Source organism: Grampus griseus, assembly GCF_964374135.1.
Source record: "Grampus griseus genome assembly, chromosome: 2".
Taxonomy (NCBI): Eukaryota; Metazoa; Chordata; class Mammalia; order Artiodactyla; family Delphinidae; genus Grampus; species Grampus griseus.
Genome location: NC_139018.1, coordinates 110,058,128 through 110,071,448, shown reverse-complemented (window position 1 = coordinate 110,071,448; position 13,321 = coordinate 110,058,128). Strand labels below are relative to the sequence as shown.

Genomic DNA, 13,321 nt, shown 5'->3' with positions numbered 1-13,321 from the left:
TGAATTCCCCCACTTGGACTGGCATACAGTGACCAAGCTGGAAGTGCCCAGAGAATGACTGAGTGAGGAAGAGACAGGTAAGCAGGAAGGGCTCCCAGCCAGGGACAACATGGGACACCAGGGCCCTCACACCTGACATGGGTTCCCAACTGTACGTCAATAGGTGTGTCCTTGAGCCTAGTTCTTCTGAGTGAAAAGGGGGAGAGCTAGTCTAAGGGACCGAGCAAAGGCAGGGTCCTGGGGGCACAAGTTCTGGATCCCCATGGCCTGAGTTCAAAGCCAGCTTCTCCATTGTCTAGCTGCGTGAAGGGGACAAGTTCATTAACCAGTCCGTTCCTTGGTTTCCTATTCCATAAAATGAAAAATCACAGCACCACCCCCTTAGATAGTTGTTACAAAGATTCCGTTAACAGGCATGAGCCACTCTGCACAACACGCAGTGAACAGCAAGTTCTCGAGAAACGTTTGCCATCTTCATCCATCCTTTCATCCCCTTGCAGCTACGATGCCAGAGGCTGTGAGATGGTAGGGGCCCTACCAACAGTACTGAACGGGTGAAGGCGGGGGTTCGAGGGCTTGGCAAGCAGAGAGGAAGCCGGGCCTGTCAGCGCCCGTGTCTCGCCGTGAGTCCTACCGGGGCTTGTTGGCTGACTTGTCCCCCACATTCACATCTTCCCAGCCGAGTGGCACCCCCTTCTCTGCCCACCAGGCTTGGAGGCTGTCCCTTCCTTTGGAAGAAATGGCCTAAGAATTCCTCACCCTCAGACGAGAGGCAAGGGAGAACTGTGCCAGCAGGGCACTCTGCCTCGGGGCCAAGTTCAAGAACATGCTGTCATCCTGGTCCATGCAATCTCGAGGGGAATTCACAGCGAGTACCCGCCCAGGACAACCTGCGGCCTGAACCACCAAGTCAGGCAGTGGGGCTGCCAAGGCAGGCACCAGTTTTGACGTCTGTCGACTTCAGGGCGCCCATGGCCATGGTGGGGTAAGGGCTCAGCCTCCAGAGCTGAAAGTCCAGAGTCAAGTTCACACTCATGGCCTTTAAGTTCTCAAGGGTTAACACAGCTTCCAGCCTTCAGAGTTTGTGTTTAAAAACTCCATCAGTCCTTTCACATGGGAAATGTGACCTTCCTGCTGTAAAGCCCAACACTCACAGTGGTATTATTTTACAAAGATGATAAAACAGATCCCCCAAAGTTACAGTTCACACTGCCCACTTGTCAGCCTGTATCAAAAGGTTTTCAAGCAGCTCCCCACGTTCCAAATGAGGACTTTCTTCATCTGATGCTATCAGTCAAGGACTGGGAACAACTGGGAACAAAAGCCAGGCCAATCCACTCTGATTCACCAAGCTTGGATATTAACTCCTTCTTTTCCTGAGCCACAAATCAAACCCCAGCAATACAGGCTGGAAAAGAATCAAACTCACATTTTTCTAAAGCTACCAGACCAACACAGAAAAAAAAATTCCCCTCAATAAAAACTGAACAAATATTTAATTTGTTCTGAGCCCTCCGGCAGGCCCCACACTGAAGCCAAAGGATGCTCCTGGATTAGAAAAGTGAATCTCAGAAAAATGACCCAGAAATCAAACATCTAAGGGAAGGTTGTGGAAATGATGGCCCAGCTGCTCCAAAACATCATGAGATAATGCAAGATGATCAACGAGTCATCTAAGTACGGAAATGTGTTTACAAAATAACAATGAGAAGACAGAAGGAAAAGATGGATATGAACTATCATCTCAAAGGCAAAGCGCAAATATATGTGCCTGATCCACAAACAGCAGAGGGACCGAGATGAAACAAAAATATTTGTGTTAGGGCAGGGGGATTATGGGTAACTTGGCTTTTTTTTTTCCCCCAAATTCCTTATATGGTACTGTTTTAAATAAAAATGACATCATTGTCAGATGAGGTGCTCAGATAAAATCCGAGTAAGTGTATCTGAAACAAGTCCCCGAAAGCCGGGGGCCGCGGTTTGCACCGCTGCCTGTGGCTTTGCGTCAAACCACACACGGATGCTCACTGACCAGAGACCCTCGTGTCTCTTAAGCACAAGGTTCGGGGCTTTTTCATTCACTCGTGTCTAACCGCCTCCCTGGGGAAATACAAACCTGGCACACGGCTGCCTTCCCTGCCACCACTGTTCTCAGGTTTCCCGTTCTGTGGGTGACCCCAGAAACAATGTAACCAGAAACCTGATGGGCTGCACTGGGCGGATGGTGGGGGTCGGAGCAGGGGAGCCTCAACTTCAGGGCCCCCTCCACACACGGGCCACCAGGCAGGGCTACAGCTAGAGGGGGATTGAGTCATCCAAAGAGCTACTTACCCAAGTTATTGTGTGCTGGGGACATCGGATTCGGGGATAGGTTTGGAGAACCTAGGAGGTGAGACACAGCTGTGAGACTTCGGAAAAGACTGTTGGCCTGGGGAGCCAGAGGACAGAACGTTTGCATCAAGGTGGGGCAGGAAGAAAACCTTGGACTGAGCCTCCACGGTCCAGGAGAAGACCAAACCCCACATCCTCGCCTGTGCTTCCCCTTCCCCGGGCCCCAGCTTCCTCATCTGTGGAACCAACGGATGAGAGGATGACCTTGGAGTCTCTCCCACAACTCGATGGTTTGATGCTTCTCACCAAGCCCCCGGGCACAGGGCTGCTGCATTCCCAGCCTGGGTGCACAGACCTCACACTGACCCTCCCTGTTAACCGAGCCCCCAGAGGGACAGAAGGAGCAGGGAAGACCCTCTCCACAGCTGCTCCAGACCCCGGGCAGCGAAGGTAAGGCTTGCAGCTGCCCAGACCTCACCAGTCTTGTTCACACGGCTCAGGACCTGCAAATACCAACGCAGCCTTCTCCCCAGATTTCAGGAAACTCACTGAGCTGCCTCGGACACCCCACAACTCAGCAACCAGCCTGACGTGATGCTACACATGGGAAAAAGTCCTAACGACCCAATTCCTTCTACTCTAATATCGTTCCTCTACCTGTTTTTTCCCCCGAAAAAAGAAAAAAACCCACAGGGAGTCAGCCTTCCGAAAACCAAGTGACTGCTCTTCCGGAAAGCAACACTGGGCTGGCCCCTCCTTTGTCCCTGCACCCATGGGGCTCCAGCTCTGGAGAGCTGCTTATTGGCTGACAGCCCTGTGATTTCAGCCCCGGCTCCACCCCCTGAAGTCTACAGTCCGCGCACAGCTGGGCCTTAAGCTTACGCTGCCTTGAGCTGTTAACGGGGGTCTGCGCCTGCTCCTAACTCAGCTGTAACCTTCTTGAAGACGCAGGAGGAACCATGGGTTTCTTTTTCACCCCTAGCACTCAATCTTCGGAGGGATGTGGAAGAGTCACAGAAAGAGCAGAGCTTCCGAATGTGCCACGGGGTCTGGACGTGGTACCACTTATCAGCCATGGGACTTCGGCAAAGTGGTTCGACCTCTTTGAGCCTTGATTTTTTTCCCCTCAGGTATAAAGCGGGGAGAATCCCACCTATCGTGTGATTTGTGGAAAGGCAGTGGGATCGTGCCTATGAAAATGCCTATACCATAGCTGGTACACAGTATGTGCTCAGTAAATGTTGGTCTTCTGATTTGTGCTGGCCCGAATGACGGAGACCCAGGAAGGCAGGGGGACCTTCTCACTGGTCTCAACAGATCTGTGTGCATGTCCAGGGAGAAGCAGGGCTGGACAAGGTGATCCTCGGGCCCCACATGAGGCGCTACCACATCTCAACTGTCAGGGAGGCCAAGTCCATGAGCAACTGGACTGGTTTGAGAGAAGAGCAGAGAATAAATAGGAGACCCCACCCACGGGCTGGCTGGGGTCCACAAAGCCCAGGCACACATTCAATAAATCAGTAATGTTCACAACAGGTACACCAAGGGAGGAGAGGAGGGAGGGAGAGACAGAGAAGGTGGAGCAGAAAGGGAGGAGAGGAAGGGGAAGGAACAAGAGCTGACAGGGTGAAAATGTGGCTGCTCGTCCCATAGAAGACCCTCTCCTTTGGTCTGTTCACTGTTTTTTTTTTTTTTTTTTTTGCAGTATGCGGGCCTCTCACTGTTGTGGCCTCTCCCGCCGCGGAGCATAGGCTCCGGACGCGCAGGCTCAGTGGCCATGGCTCACAGGCCCAGCCGCTCCGCGGCACGTGGGATCTTCCCGGACTGAGGCACGAACCCGCGTCCCCTGCATCGGCAGGCGGACTCTCAACCACTGCGCCACCAGGGAAGCCCGGTGTGTTCACTTTTATAACAGTAAAGGCAGCCCTCGCGTTACTGCACTTTCCTTTACTGTGCTCTGCAGATGCTGCATCTTTTACATAATGAAGGTTTGTGGCAACCCTGCGTCGAGCAAGTGTTATCAGCACGGTTTTTCCAACAGTATGTGCTCACTTCGCACCTCTGTCCCATTGTGATAATTCTCACAATATTTCTAACTTTTTCACCACTATTATGTTGGTAATGGTGATCTGCGATCCATGATCTTTGATGTTACTATTGCAAAAACGATTATGACTCGTTGAAGGCTCAGATGATGGTTAACATTTTTTAGCGATCAAGTATTTCTTAAGTAAGGTGTGTATACTGCTTTTTTAGACATAATGCTATTACACACTTAATAGACTATAGTGTAAACATAACTTTTACATGTACTGGGAAACGAAAAATTTGTGTGACTTGCTTTAAAGTGGTTGTCTGGAAGTGAACCCACAGTATCTCGGAGGTTTGCCTGTAATCATTCCACACACGTGAAGAGCAACCAGGAGGGAAGGGGGAAAGGAGAGGGAGAAGCAATACAGCATCTGCAGAAATGCTGCTTAGCTGGCTTGCTTCCCATGCCAGCGTTTCATAGCTGTACCCTTACAGCGGTCACTTGGCATTGAATACGGAAAGGTCTTCGAGATGCATTCCGGCTGGGTCCACACTGTCAGCCACCTACCAGGGGTGTGTCGGGGTATGTGTGATAAACCCCAAGGGCCATGATGCCCAGGCTACACATCAAGTGACCACGTTTACAGTAAACATGCAAGTCTCCTGCATCCTTCTTTGGGGAATTACGCTCTCTTCTGGGCTGCGTGCAGGGCAGGTGGCCCCACGGTGTCAGGCGGCTCTGTGTGTACAAGGCATGCCCGCCGTCAGGAGGAGGGAACATCTGCTCGGCCCCCTCCTCCTCACCCAACCACATGCAACACAGTGCACATGCGATGTGGCAGCTGGGGTTCAATTCAAGAAACTGCTGGTCTGGAGCCAATTTGGTCCCTTAACAAATGAGGCGGGAACATCTGGAGATGTGGCTGGAGATGACTGGGCTGGGTCCCTCACGGCAGGAACACACAGATCACATTTGGTCATCACATAAAAATCGATGCTTTGGGGCCTCGACTGCCACTAGCAAAGACCCTGCCTCTGTTTTGGCTCGCCTGAGCTATTTCAGGTGATGGAGCCCACCCTCCATCCTACTGCCAGCAGCATCTCATCTGCTTAAAGGTTGTGGGGGCTCCTCCTCAGCCCCCGGCCACACTCGAAGCCTTGAGTGCAGGGCCCTCCTGTCTCTGGAGGAGCACACTCCAGCCATCCCAGAACTCACCAGCTCTCCTGCCCACGCCCCCGACTCTGTCTGGTACACCCCCTACCTGCCCTGATGGCCTGGCCAAACCTACACGTCTCCGACACTCCACTCGAGAGAAGCCTACACTGCAAGGTGATGCTCGGCACCCCCAACACCCCGTCCCCAGGCTGGGTCATGTGGCCCCGCTCTGTGCCCTGATGCCACACGGCCTTCTCCAGCAGGGCACATAGGAGACGGCACGGTGACTGCGGGCTGCCTTGTCGGTCTCCCCCACGAACTGCGAGCGGCTTCGCTCCTCCTCTGTCCCAGACCCGAGCCCAGTGATTGCTCTGTACATACTGGATGGAGGGACAGAGGGAGGCATGGGGGAGGGCGGGCACTCAGGCTTAGGAGCAGAGCCCCACGAGACTCTGACCTGCGTCCATGCTGTGGTTCATCTGGTGGTCACTGGTCTCTCCATCTTCACTCAAGTAGCCTGGGGGCGGGGTTTCTGGGAATTGAAAGGAAGGTGGTTCATTAAATGGCCTCTCTGGTTTGCCTCTTCAGATGCCCTTTGCAAACTCACGCATTCACACCATTATGCCAGGGGGCGGGCGCCGAGGAGCTCTGGGCCTTAGATCCCTGGCTCCCACCTTCCTCATGCCCTTCTTCCTCCCTGCTCCCCACCTGGATCATGACCACCTTTGTTCACACCACCCCTGACTCCCAAGTCTGAAATGCCTATTCCTACAGCCTCTGCCGGGCTAAACTTCTCCCCATCCCTCAAGGTTAGGTTTAAGCTCCGCCTCCCTCTCAGGGAGGCAGTGGACTCACCCCTGCCTCACTCATCTCTGTCCTCTGAAGGGCAACAGCCTCAAAGCGCCCTTTAGCTTTACTATCTACCCGTGTGCAGATCCACGGTTCTCTGCTGTCTCTTGAGAGGATGTCTTAGCTCCCGAAGTGGGACGCAAGTTCCGTGACAGCAGAGATTGCGATCTATTTCTCTGAATGACCCCCAGACCCCGACTCAGCTCTCTGCATTGCTGGATGAACAGAGTGGGCAACCTACCCCTAGGGACCCGCACCACCTGTGAAGGATCTGTAAGCCTGCATTTGTAAAGCGGGTCCCTCCTTAACGCTCTGACCCACGCGCAAAGGCCCGCGGTCAACCTCAGCACGGTGAGCTCACTCGGGGTGAAAGGCGCGTCCAAACTAGCCAGCTCTGAAAGCAAGGCGGCACATCGCTGCCCGGCCACCTGCGCTGGGACTGGCTAAGCTCCGCCAAGCAGTTTTCCTGGACGCCCAGAGTGCTGGTGATTCACACATTATTTGCATGTAAATGAGGGGCTTCTAAAAACATTTGCACTCTGCCGGCACAGCCCACTTCTCCCAGTGGAATAAAACCTCCCACCCAGCTTGTAACCCTCCCCGGGCTTACTTACAGGGCCAGTTCTCCGCACACTGCCCGGCCCTCGGCCCTCTGCTCGCCCGCTGCCTCTGCAGCCCCCAGACTGTCGGGGATCCTGCCTGAACTCCAGCCCCGGCCGCGAGGGCGGTGAGAGAAACACAGCGTTGCTATTTCCGCTTCCAAAATAAATGACTGCACTGAGGCCCGGCGGGAGGGTCACGCCGCCGCTCCTCCGTGCCAAGAAAAGCATCATTAGCGAGTGGGGAGCCAAGGCCACGGGCCCTCTCCCCACAGGGATGCAGTTCTGAGTCAGGGGCCTCGGCCCAGCGTGTGTGCAGAGAGCGGGTGACGGGTCTATCTGGCCCCCGCCCCCTGGGCCGGCCTCACTGCCCACGTGTGCATACCTGGAATATTGCTCTGGGGCTCGATGCCGGCGGGGAAGTTAGTGTTTTCGGGGATGGAATGGCTGTAGTCGTCCAGCGGGGGGAACTCGGCCGGGATCTCTGTGTGGCGTGGCACCAACACAGGAGGTAGAACTGTCCAGGGGAAACAGCAGAGGTGGATCAGTGTCGACGCCAGGCTGGCACCAAAGCCCCTGCACCCCCAAGTGCACCACAGGCCCTTCCTCACAAAGAGGACAGGGAGAGAGGGGAAAGGGGGAGGGAGAAGGGAGAGTGGGGTATAGAAAGGGGGTAGAGGGAAGGGGAGACAGGGAAAGGGGGAGAGGGAGGGGGAGAGAGGGGAAAGGGGAGAGGGAGGGGAGAGGGAGGGGGAGAGGGGGAAGGGGAGAGGGAGGGGGAGAGAGGGGAAAGGGGAGAGGGAGGGGAGAGGGAGGGGGAACGGGGAAGAGGGAGGGGGAAAGGGGAGAGGGAGGGGGAAAGGGGGAGAGGGAGGGGAAAGGGGGAGAGGGAGGGGAAAGAGGAGAGGGAGGGGAGAGAGGGAAAGGGGAGAGGGAGAGAGAGAGAAGGGAAAGGGGAAGAGGGAGGGGAGGGGAGGGGGAGAGGGAGGGGAGAGGGAGGGGGAAGAAGGGGAGGTGGAAGGAGGGAGGGAGGGAGGGGGAAGTGGGGAGGGAAAGAGGGGGAGGACAATGCCATGTAGGTAGCTGCAGACCCTACAGAGGCGGCGTACCTGGGGTCTCCACCCTCTGATAGTGGTAGGGATTCACGCAGACCTCGTCCTTCTTCATGTTGAAGGCGAACTCACACAGCTCCATGGCCCGCAGCTCATGGTGGCTATGTAGGTCGGGCCATCGCCACAGACGGCAGTAGATGACATGGGGGAGCCCCTTCCGGTGGGACACCTGCAGCCGGCCATCCAGGGACCTGCCGGGAACGGGAGGGGCAGAAACAGACAGTGAAGTGGGTCTGGCTCGCCTCCTCCCAAGCCTGGCCTGCCGAGCTCCATGAGAGCTCGCTGGCAGAGACTCAGGAAGCTCCCCTCCGCTGGTCTGTCTCACACGCAGAGGGCCAGGAGATCAGAGAAGCTCTGTGTGTGCTGGAAGGGGTCCAGGAGAAGAACACAGAGGCCCACCCAGCAAGGCCGAGGGCTCCCAGGCTGGCAGAGCTGACCTCGGACCCGCCCCACGAGGGGAACGACAGCGAATCATGCTCTGGAAAGGTCGGGGCCAGGTGGAGGTGTGCAGCGGGGACAGGGCTGAACTAGGAGACGCGAGTCCTTCAGGAGCCGACGTGAGGGCCACAGTGATGCTGAGGAGGAGGGTGACGGCACACAGCCCCCCCCCCCAATCGCTTTCCACGCTCACCCAGTTCCTCTCTCACACATGAGAAACCAGGAAAAAAAAAAACCCGACGCTCTTTTTTTCAGTTGGTGTTTGTGATAAGGCAGGGAGGGAGAGAAGGCAACGAAGGGGAATTTTAACTGGTCAGAGGCTACGCGGCAGACCTCTCGGGAGTCCCTCTCAGCTGAGGGCTGCTGGCAGGCTGCCCCAGGCGTCCCAGTTCAGAGCTAAGGCCTAAGCGGTCGTGCGTGAGCAGAGCAGGAACCGAGCCTGTGACTTGGTTCTGTCACGGTCCCCGGCCCGGCTGGGCCGAACCCACCCCCAACGGCAGTGTCCCGTCCCTGTGCAAACCGCGTCCTCCGTGGTGACCTAGCCTCTGAGCAGCTGACCTGGCGCCGCGCCCCCCACCCCAGGCCAGAGTGTGGTCCCTGGTGGACCAGCAGCACGGGTCCACGGAAGCTCGTGAAAAAGGCAAAATCTCAGAGGCTACCCCAACCCACTATATCAGATTCTTCCTCTTTCTAAAATCCCCAGGTCATCTGCAGGACAAGAAAGTTGGAGCAGCGCCACAGGCCATGACGGCTGGGAGCTTGTGTGGCAGAAGCGCCATCAGACAAGAGTAAGGTCGGAGGCAGGAGGCATCTGGAGGGGGAGGTGAGAGGCTTCAAGCAACGCCAGGTATTAGACAGGTGAGGAGCTTCCGTTCACACAGAGTCCTTCATCTAACAAGTCTTTAATGACCTCCTACTCTGTGTAGCACTAGGGTTACAGTGGTGAGGGAAAGGGAGTGAAAGAGACCACAGAGCGGTCCCTGCTTCCACAGAACTTCCGTGGGCAAGACCGACATTAATCACATGATCAGGACAGCTACAATGACAAACGAAGTGCAGGGAACCACAAGTGCATATGACCCTGGGGACCCTGCTGCACTGAAGGGCGGGACAGGGCATCTCTGAGGAGGTGGTGGTTGACCAGGAAGTCTGAAGGATAAGTAAGAACTAAGTAGTCCAAGGGGTACGGGAGGAGGGCACTCCAAGTAGAGAGAAGAGCATGTGCAAAGGCCCTGGGAAGGTGGAAAACACGGTGAGGAGGAATACCAGAATGAAGGCCAGAGTGACCGGAGAGGAGGGAGGCTGGGGGAGCAGACAGGGGTGCTCCTGCAGGGTCTCAGATGCCATGGTGAGAGGTTCTGCCTGTTTTCTAAAAGCCACAGGAAGCCTCTGAGATGTGTAAGTGGGCTGAGAGTGTGTTTGAGTGTGCGCACGCGAGACACAGGCCCCGTGATAATCCTGGCTGCAGGGACAAGCAGACTGGGGGTAGTGGGGAGTCAGAGTGGGTGAGGTGGACGCTCATCAATAAGGAGGCACCCTTCGTGCCCCGGTCCGGGAAGATCCCACGTGCCGCGGAGTGGCTGGGCCCGTGAGCCGTGGGCGCTGAGCCTGCGCGTCCGGAGCCTGTGCTCTGCAACGGGAGAGGCCACAACAGTGAGAGGCCTGCATACCGCAAAAACAAATGAGGAGGCACCCAGAGGCAGTACTGCTCTTTCTTCACGACGGCCCGTCCTAGGACCCCACTGGCCAGCGGGCAGGACTCTTCTAATAGCTGGGCAGGCCTGCTGGAGGGGCATTTGAAGCTCTCCCTCCCTGCCCCCATACAACTAAGGGCCCCCATTTTCCTGAATATATGGAATTTATGGACACTCCGCGAGGGAGGGGCTTGCCAGATGCAACCAGAATCACCAACCAGAGAGAGAGAAACAGGAATCCAATCAAACTCTCCAAGGCACTGGCCTGGGCAGGGGGGAGGACAGACAGAGATCAGAACAGGACTTGGGCACAGGGACTGACAGGGATCTGCTGACTCAGGGCAGCTCAAAGGATGTAATCACCTCCCTCCTGTGGGGTCCCAGACCAAGGAACCCCGACAGCCCAGAAACAGTAATTAGGAGGCAGAACGAGAGAAGACAGCCTGGGACTCGCCCCTGAGATACAGAAGGCAGATGGCCAGATGTGGACTCATGAGAACTGGGGTCAAGGGGAGGTTCTCCTCTTCTGGCTGTGAGACCCTGGGCAAGTCCTGAAGTCTCCAGGACCCTCAGTTACCTCATCTGTAAAATGGAACATTCTCCCCCCACTGCTGCCCCTGACCTCACGCAGCTCAGTATCCACTCAAAAGTGCTTCGTGAAGCACCCACAGGACCGTTATTCTTCCCCATCACGATGGCCACTCCGCAAACCCGGCCCCGGAGAAGTGAGGTGAGCTGTGGGGCTGAGAACGAGAGAAAGGGAGAGTGGGAGGTGATGTGTGGGGACAGAGAGGGACTCAGCTCTTCCCATTTTCTTGCAAAGCCACCGTGTGCCCATAGATAGGGAAGTGGGCACATCTGCTCTTCAGTGTTGGACAAAAGCCCCAACAAAGAGCCAGCTGGACATCTGGAGTGGCCTCTGCAGGGGGAGGCCGTGGAGAGAGGCTCAGACCAGCAGCGAGGAAAGAGTGGGCTGTGGAGGGAGCCCCCAACCCCTACCTGGTTGATGGAAGGGTTAGCCCTCTTGCTTTAAAAGAAAAAAAACGCAGCGCTATTCACAATAGCGAGGACCTGGAAGCAACCTAAATGTCCCCTGACGGAGGAATGGATAAAGAAGATGCGGAACGTATGTATGATGGAGTACTATTCAGCCATAAAAAGAATGAAATAATGCCATTTGCAGCAACACAGATGGACCTAGAGATGGTCATACAGAGTGAAGTCAGACAGAAAGAAAAATATCATATGATATCACTTATATGTGGAATCTAAAAAAAAATGGTACAAATGAACCTATTTACAAAACAGAAATAGAATCACAGATGTAAAAAAAATAGTAACACAGAGCAGGAGGAGGGGTGATGGTGGACAACGCAAGAGAAGGGTCCCTGCTTCCACGGGGCAGACGGCCTGAGAGAGGGCGCGAAAGGCCAAGTTCCCATCAGCCCTGCACTGGGCCTGCGCCTCAGGCAGGGCAGGTGCGGGGACAGGACGCCCTGGGCACTCCTGACGTGGAGCGACGCTCACACGCCGCCCTAACATCCTAACCCCCAGGACTGGGACAGCCGAGCCAGAGACCCAGAGTGACCCAGGGCCTGCAAGGGGGAAAAGGGTGTGGAGTGGGCAGAAATGGGACACCTCGGGGCACACGGGGCTCAGACACGTAATGTGACGGAGGCCAAGGTCTGGGCGTGATGTGGCCCTTATGGGCTTTGGGAGTTGAGGGATGGGAAGGAGAATCAAGGATGTGGTGAAGGAGCGCAGAAGGCTCATCACAACTGTAGGCAGAGACTGCAGTGTCCTGATTCCTCATCCAGTCCTTTCTGCGTTACATGGGCTGTTTCCTCTCAGGGCCTGAAGAGCCTGGCTGTCTACCTGAAGAAGTACGGCAGAGAGCGCTCCAGGCCCAGAGGAAGGAGCAGGGAGAAGGGGTGGGGGGAGTAAAAAGGAGGGGATGGCAGGGAGGAGGGAGAGGGGACACAGGACGGGATGATGGGAGGGAGGTGGAGGGAAGGTGGAGGCAAGTGATGGATAGTGGGAGGGAGATGGACAGGGGGAGGGGGAGGGGAGGAGGGGGAAGAGAAAGGGGGAGGGGACAAGGAGAGGGAGGGAGGAGGGAGGGAGGGGGAGGAGGGAGAAAGGGTGGGAGAGAGGGGCAGGAGAGGCTAAGGAAGTCCTTCGGTCAAATACAACAAACTGAATGGATGCATTTATCCCTGTCCTGCCCAAGACAATGGGTAGGAGAGGAGAGCAGACAATGGGCAGAGAGGAGAGTGGAAAGCAGATGGCCGAACGGGAACAGACTTAGCAGAGTGAACCTGGGAAAGAGTCTGGACTTGGAGGTACCACACACTTGTCAAGACTTGGCTGGGAACAGGAGGATGGGTTGACTGTCTACAGAAGAGGCAGGCAGATCCCAGCTCCTTCCCCCCGGGCCTCCCCAACCCTGCCAGAGACAGGTCTGCTCTCTGCCGAAAATGAATGGAAGAGCGGAGCTCTAGACAGGGCCACCAGGGCACGGCTGCGGGTGAAGGTCAGACAGGGGCTAGGAAACAGGATTTCATGAACGGAGCGCTCAGCTCCCTTGCTTACCCCATCCCTGCCTGTGGAGGAATTAAACAGCTCAGTCCACAAGAAAAGACCTGAAATACTGACATTTGGGGATTCCCCAACTAAACGGCCCTGTTTCTGCCAGTTCTCCCTACGGGGAAGCCCACCTGCCAACAGGCCCCTCCCACCACCATACACAGAACAGGCAATCGGCTTTTTACTGCCACGCTCTCAAATGTGAACGCAAGGCCAGAATCCCCAGCCATTTAAAGAAAGCCTCTAACAGGAGGCGCAGAGATAGAAATAAGTGGGGGAGAAAAAAAAGAAGTCTGAGACAATGCAGGGAGCAGAAGAAAACTTCCAAATAAAATAAAACAAAAACTACTCTCGGGGAGATGAGCTATTGCAATCCTAAAACAGGAACATTTACAGACTACTGAAAAGCACTCCTGGAAATAAAAAATAAGAATGTAAATTAAAAATTCAAGAGAGACTTGAGTTTTTCAAGGACTTCTTGAGTTTTTAAACTACATACATGAATCATTTTGATAGTATAACTTA

At 55.4% G+C, this 13,321-nt stretch overlaps 1 protein-coding gene across 3 annotated transcripts in view; it reads right to left on the bottom strand.

Moving 5' to 3' along the window:
• The window catches only part of SMAD3 (SMAD family member 3), a 119,473-nt gene that overhangs the window by 19,638 nt on the left and 86,514 nt on the right, over window positions 1-13,321 (bottom strand). For all 3 annotated transcript variants that reach the window (XM_082681181.1, XM_082681179.1, XM_082681180.1), the window contains exons 2-5: window positions 8,076-8,269; window positions 7,352-7,483; window positions 5,976-6,050; window positions 2,332-2,382 (exon numbers count right to left, since the gene is read on the bottom strand). In XM_082681181.1, coding sequence (XP_082537307.1) covers window positions 2,332-2,382; window positions 5,976-6,050; window positions 7,352-7,483; window positions 8,076-8,269 — 452 coding nt within the window. The remainder of the gene's footprint in view (window positions 1-2,331; window positions 2,383-5,975; window positions 6,051-7,351; window positions 7,484-8,075; window positions 8,270-13,321) is intronic.